At 46.8% G+C, this 6,128-nt stretch overlaps 1 protein-coding gene across 2 annotated transcripts in view; it reads right to left on the bottom strand.

Annotated features, from left to right (window-relative positions):
• The window catches only part of ZNF131 (zinc finger protein 131), a 31,934-nt gene extending 26,148 nt beyond the window's left edge, over positions 1-5,786 (bottom strand). For both annotated transcript variants that reach the window (XM_082835916.1, XM_082835915.1), the window contains exons 1-3: positions 5,690-5,786; positions 4,658-4,796; positions 3,573-3,674 (exon numbers count right to left, since the gene is read on the bottom strand). In XM_082835916.1, the coding sequence (XP_082692042.1) occupies positions 3,573-3,674; positions 4,658-4,787 (232 nt within the window). In that variant the 5' untranslated portion in view covers positions 4,788-4,796; positions 5,690-5,786. The remainder of the gene's footprint in view (positions 1-3,572; positions 3,675-4,657; positions 4,797-5,689) is intronic.
• Positions 5,787-6,128: the final 342 nt, after the last annotated feature.

Consider the following 6,128-nt stretch of genomic DNA (forward strand, 5'->3'; position numbering starts at 1 on the left):
TACAAAGGAATCATCTGAGGATTCTGTTCTGATTCAGTAGGTCTAGGGTGGAGCCTGAGAGTCTACAGTTCTAACAAGCTCACAGGTGATGCCCACGCATTACTGATCCTCAGACCACACCTTGAATAACAAGGACCTAGAGAACTTTTAAATACAGATGCTTGGATCTCACCCCTCAAAGACCGATTTAATTGATCTGGAGAAAAAGCCTGGGTATTAGTACTTGCAAAAGCTCCCCTGGTGTTTCTAGTGAGCGGCTAAAAGACAAGAACCATCCCTATTTTACAGATGGGAGTTCTAGTTCTAGCTAAGATGAAGAATGCGTATGCCATCCTATCTTGCCCATTGATTATAACTAAAAATTCTGAAAAGAATACATAAAGCAAATATACAAGGACTCCGAAGAAAAAACAGAAGCAAAGAGACTGGGGAGAGAAATCAAAACTCAAAGAACAGCAGTAAGTTTCCTGGTTTTATATTTTTCCTCCCACATAACCCAGCTTGAGGACAGCCCAACTCCCGTAACTGGGTAGCAGGTGCAGACAGAAAAAGCTCCAGCAGAAACTCTTTCCGGCTAGAGAACCAGCAAAGGGGATGGAGAGTGTGTGGGGGTGGGGAAAAATAGCTGGTTTTTATTTCTCTCTCAGCCCTCCCTCAAGACAAGCCCCAGTCTGACGCTGCACATCTATGGCTAGTTGCCACCAAGCAGGCAACTCAACCCTAAGAAAAAGTTCTCTCTGGCTGAGAACTAGGAAAGAGATTATCATCTGAAGAGCATGGAGAGAATTCTTGTTATTTTCTTCTCTCACCATGTTATTATCCAGGAAATGGATTCCACTGCAGAAAATGTACGACAGCACAGGGAGGCTAACCTCCTAGTCTTCCAGCCAGAGGACCAGGAAAGGGAGCTCAGGGGAGCTAAGTACAGAGGCCATCAGGAGGGAGCTGGAGAGAGGTCCTTTAAATCTGTGTATGCAGTCTTGAGCTCACCACCCAGCTGCACGTGTGCAAAAATGACGTGAGGCAGCACAGCAAAGGCTTTGAGAATTACACTGTGGTGCGGACTACCACCCAGGTCGGCACACCTGGGACCTGAACAGAACAACAAAGGTTTTGAAAACTAAATTGGAATTGGATCCACAGTCTACACAAGGCAGTCTGAACCTAATCAGGTTGATTGTCTGCTAAAACAAAACAAAATCAAAACAACAACAAAAACCAAAAGCATTCTCCAGATGATTCTAACAGCACACAGAGGGTCAAAACATAATATTCAAAATGCCCATGACAGGGACTTCCCTGGTGGTCCAGTGGTAAAGAACCCACCTTCCAATGCAGGGGATGCCTGTTCGATCCCTGGTTGGGGAACTAAGATCCCACATGCTGCGGGGCAACTAAGCCCACGTGCCGCAAGCTACAGAGCCCATGTGCCACAACTAGACAGAGAAAAACCCACACGCCACAACTAGAGAGAAGCCCAAACACGCAACAAAGAAACCTTGCACCGTAACGAAAGATCCCGCATGCCTCAACAACCTGACACAGACCAAAAAAAAAAAAGGAAAAAAATAATGCCCATGACATAATCCAAAATTACTTGACATTTTCTGCAGATTAAAAGAGAAAAAAGGAAGCTAAGATGTCCAACGTTACACAACTGACAAACAGTAAAGCTGGGACTACAAGTCAGGTTTTCTAAATGCATGCCCAGGGCTTTCTCTACAGCCAGGTGACCTAGCCAGATAGTACAGCAATTCCAAAGTTAAGGGCTTAAGGAGACATTGAGCCAAATTGATTCTTTAAACCTGAATCTGGCAAATAACAAAAACAGAAAGAATGTTTTTACATTTTTCTTTCTTACTTTCTACAGTTTAAATACTGAAAGTTGTGTGTCCTGTACTATAATGGACAGAGCACATCAGAAGTACAAGAGATAATCCCAAGGTGATTAGTCTTTAGAAGAAAAGACCCTACTTCTCCAGGTAGGTCAGTACTCCACACTCCACCAGCAATGCATATTCTAGCCTGGGCCACTTATTTTTTGACTTAAGATTCTGCCCAGAAGTTGACTCATCTTTGAAATCCTCCTTCTCTCTAAAGTAAACTAAACCACTCATCCTCCCTCCTTAGTGACACCATGCTGCAACAAAATTCTCTGCAACATTTTTTGCACTCCATAACTGTTGCTTATCCATGATTAAATTTGCAAATTCTCTAAGGGCTGTCTTATTAATCAATTTCTCATTTCCTGGGTCTGGCATGGTATATTATAATAGGTATTAAATCTGATAAACAGCCCCAATCTATTAAGCTTTGACAGTGCACCAAACACTACGCCAGGCACTCTGCAGATGCCATTTCAATTAATCATTAGCACAACAGCACAAGCCTATTAACCCACTTTTCAGATGAAGAGGCAAATATGCAATTGAGATAAAGTAACCTGCCTGGGGTCTCAGTACCTCAGGTGAATAAATGCACAAAACTTTGGCCTGTAACCGAAACACCATCTAGGCTGATGGATTCTCACTTTAGTAAGCTTTGAGGATTTCCATCATGCCTGTGCTCTGTCCATCACAGATAATCAAAGATAATCTATCTATGGATATCAGCCAGAATGCTACGTAAGCTGGAACTATCAAAATAAGAGAATACTCTTAACTCTACGTTTTCTTTACTCCCCTAGACACCAAATTTTTCCAAGGGAATACTGTTTCTAGGCAACCCATTCATAACAGAGAATATATACACACTGAGAGAGATACAAAACCCAAACTCAAAAACCCTGTATTCATGTAGGTAAACTGACTTATTTCCCACAGTTTTGGATTGAGGGGTAGAGGGTTAGGTATTGTAGCAGCAGAATTAATAGAACAAACTGAATCCCCTGCTAGCTGGGCAACCTCAGACAAGTAACCTTTTAGAGCCTACTCCCTGATACGTAAATTGGAAGTAAAACCACTTACTTCAAAGCACTGCTGTGAACCTCAGAAAATGCACACAAACTACACAGCATAATACCTGGCACTTGGTGGGCTATTATTACAAAAAGTCAAACAAGTATAAAAATTTCTATTTTAAGACAGTATCTAGTAGATGACCCCCTTCCATCCTAGACTTTCTATAGCCACTAGAACTTCTTCTGAATGCTACTTCAGTTAATCTTTCCTAGCCTTTTCCATATTATGACAGCCCATTTCACACTGTGCGTGTCATGCTGCTAATACAGAGGCCTGCAGCATCTGGACCAGTCTGAAACATAAGCCCACTAAATAAGATGGAAATTCACTTTTAATACATGTTTTCAAAAGACAGTGATCACTGGTATTAGCAATGAAAAAGACTCCTTTAAGAGACCAACCATTTAACGTAAGAGTTTTTCCTGGAAGATCATTTTACGAAGCATGTTACTAAAAGTAAGAATTCTCAGGTGTCAAAAGAACAATTTATCCAGTCACCGAATAGAAACCATTGATGCCTGTTTCCCATGGTATCTTGCTAAATTAACTGCCTAAAACTTCTTCATCAAATTATAATGCTTGCTAAATATTGTATTTAAAACAAGCATTTACCTTCTATCTCCACCAAAGGTTCCTGAGTAAACTCCTGAAAGAATTTGTAAAAGAACTTGCTGCAAGCAGCCAAAACAGCCTTGTGGGCCTTAAAATGGTGTCCTAGAGAAAAAACAAAATAAAATCATCATATTCACAAAAATCAAATATAAAACTATAAAACAAGTTAAGAAATTAAAGTAAAATAGGTCTTTCGTAATATAATTATAAAACTATATTCTGGACAGCTATCTTGACAAATTTAAATCTCAATTTGACATGAAGCAGGATCTTTACCTCAAGGGCCTTATTAAGTCAGCTTTATAAAGGCCACCTTACAATATTTCAGGAGGTACCACTTAAGTCAAAGGCATATCCTATTCAGTTGAAACTGCTAAATATAAACACAACCCAAAAGGTTATACATCATTTGAAAAGAGAAGAAAAAGCCACAGAATAAGCACCAAGCTGGATGTGTTTGCTATGGAAAACATTTTAGTATGCCTAATATTTGGAAACTCAACCTACAGCAGACCAGCTGTAGGCTATAATAAAGTATAGCTTGCCTCAAGAAGTCTATTTTCACTAAACAGAAAAGATACCCAAGCTGGGTTTGCATCCATTATAATGACTACTCCTAAGACTGGTAAAGACCGCATTATATTTTGGGGGTTACCAAAGGGGGTACCAGTGCTGCAAAGGAATCTCTCACATTTTCCCTCCAAGACCATTTGGGAAACTAGAAAGAACACTTCCTAAATGACTCCTGTGAAAGACTGCTCAAAGCAGCTTAGCAGCAGAAGTCTACTAACCAAACATTTAGAGACATCCTCCCTATCCCCGCCACCTTGCACTCAAGTGTACAATGCGAACACTTGAAAAGGCTGCAAGAAGTTAAAATGCCATGATTATGTTGAAAGCGTGACTATCCTTCTGCAGCATGGTCTACGTGAAGGGACACTGATAAGTGTCCTCGGGTTCCAGAGCACACCGTCCGCAGACTTTCGATAGGGAGTCCACAGAAGATGGATAAAAAAGGCGGATGGGGGAAGGGGAGAGAAGATCTGCAGCCACAAATTCGCTCCTCGGCCCACCACGCTACCCACCGTCGACAATCAGGGTGATGTCAGTAAACCGGTCCTGCTCTCGCTGTTCATTCAATCGGTCCAGGATCATTTTATGATGTTCAGGGAACTCCTGAAGGCATTCCATCGTCTCTTCGGCCTCCATGGCCATCGGGTTTTTCTACAAAAGAGGAGCATGATAATGTACACCCATGAGCTCGGGCTGAGGAACAAAACCCCTAAAGCATAAAACAACAAAAAACAAAACCCCAGCAACGCGAAAAGAAGGGGGGAGGGTGAGACAAGAGGAGAGGAAGGCGAGGGAAGAAAGAAAGGCGAGCCGGGCGGCCGCCGCGCCTTGGGGGCCGGAGCCGCGGCCGCGGGACTCCGAGCCTGACCTAATTGGAGTCGGGAGACGCGAGCTGGAGCGGAGTGGGCACAGCGCCGGAGGCTCCGGGCTCCGGGGCGCGTAAGTCCGGCAAGGGAGGAGACCCGACAGCCGCCGCGGCCCTCTAACGGCCCGCCAAGCCCTTCGGCCCGGCCCTGGCTCCCGCCGCCCCGGGACCCGGTCCGGCCCGCGGCCCACTACGACTCCCGGGTCGCCTCTCCCTCCCCCGCCCGCCCTCTTCTCCCCCGCCCAGACCGGGCCGGCACTCACTCAAGGAAGGAGGAGCGGCCCGGGCCTGCGCGTCACTTACGTCGACGTGCCGCGTCAACGCGTCGGGGTCCGGCTGACGCGGACGCCGACTGAACGCAGACGAGGGAGAGGGCGGGACACGCCCCCACCCGCCCTCCTCTAGTGGCGGGGCGGAGCTAGCTGAGGGGATTTGGCGCTCGAGAAGAGCAGGCCGCCCGCGCTGGGAGGAGGAAGTCGAGCTGTGGTGGGGTTGGGCCGGTTGCGGGCCTGCCTTTGTCTGGGTGGGGCTCCACCTTCCACCCACCCGCGCCAGACTCCAGGTGTGAGCACTTCCGACCTGGACCTTAGAATAAACTCGCAGCCAGTTTCAGGTGTACCTTTATACCGCTGCCCCCCCCGCCCCCTTTCCTCCCAAAGCCTAGGTCGGGACGCCTTACCTAGCTCACGATCCTTCCTCTCTCCTTTCCGTCCCGAAAGCCTTACCTTCTCTACTCTCCCCTCTCGGGGCGTAACTCGCCCCACACTTTTCCCTAACCCTGAACAGCGCCTCGCCCGCCATTTCCTCGCGAGTGCCCGGGCGCTCCCTCTGCTTGGGTCCGGCTGGCGCACGTGGGCTCGCTCCGAGACCCAAACGGCCGCGGCGCGGGCGGCGGCGGCCACGGGCGCGAGCACGTTCCGGCTGCCTAGGATCTTCCTCCCGGGTGCCCGCCCTCTCCGTGCTCGGCGGGCAGCACGTGTTTTCTGGGCTTAGGACCTGTAGCTGCAAGATTATTTACGCATGGTGCTATTACCGCAGCTCTCCATTCCCCAACCCCCGCGCTTAGAATGGCCAGTGACCCATAATCAGCCTCACGTGACTGGGTCATTCATTCATTC

This window comes from Leucopleurus acutus (assembly GCF_964270905.1).
Source record: "Leucopleurus acutus genome assembly, chromosome: 3".
NCBI lineage: Eukaryota > Metazoa > Chordata > Mammalia > Artiodactyla > Delphinidae > Leucopleurus > Leucopleurus acutus.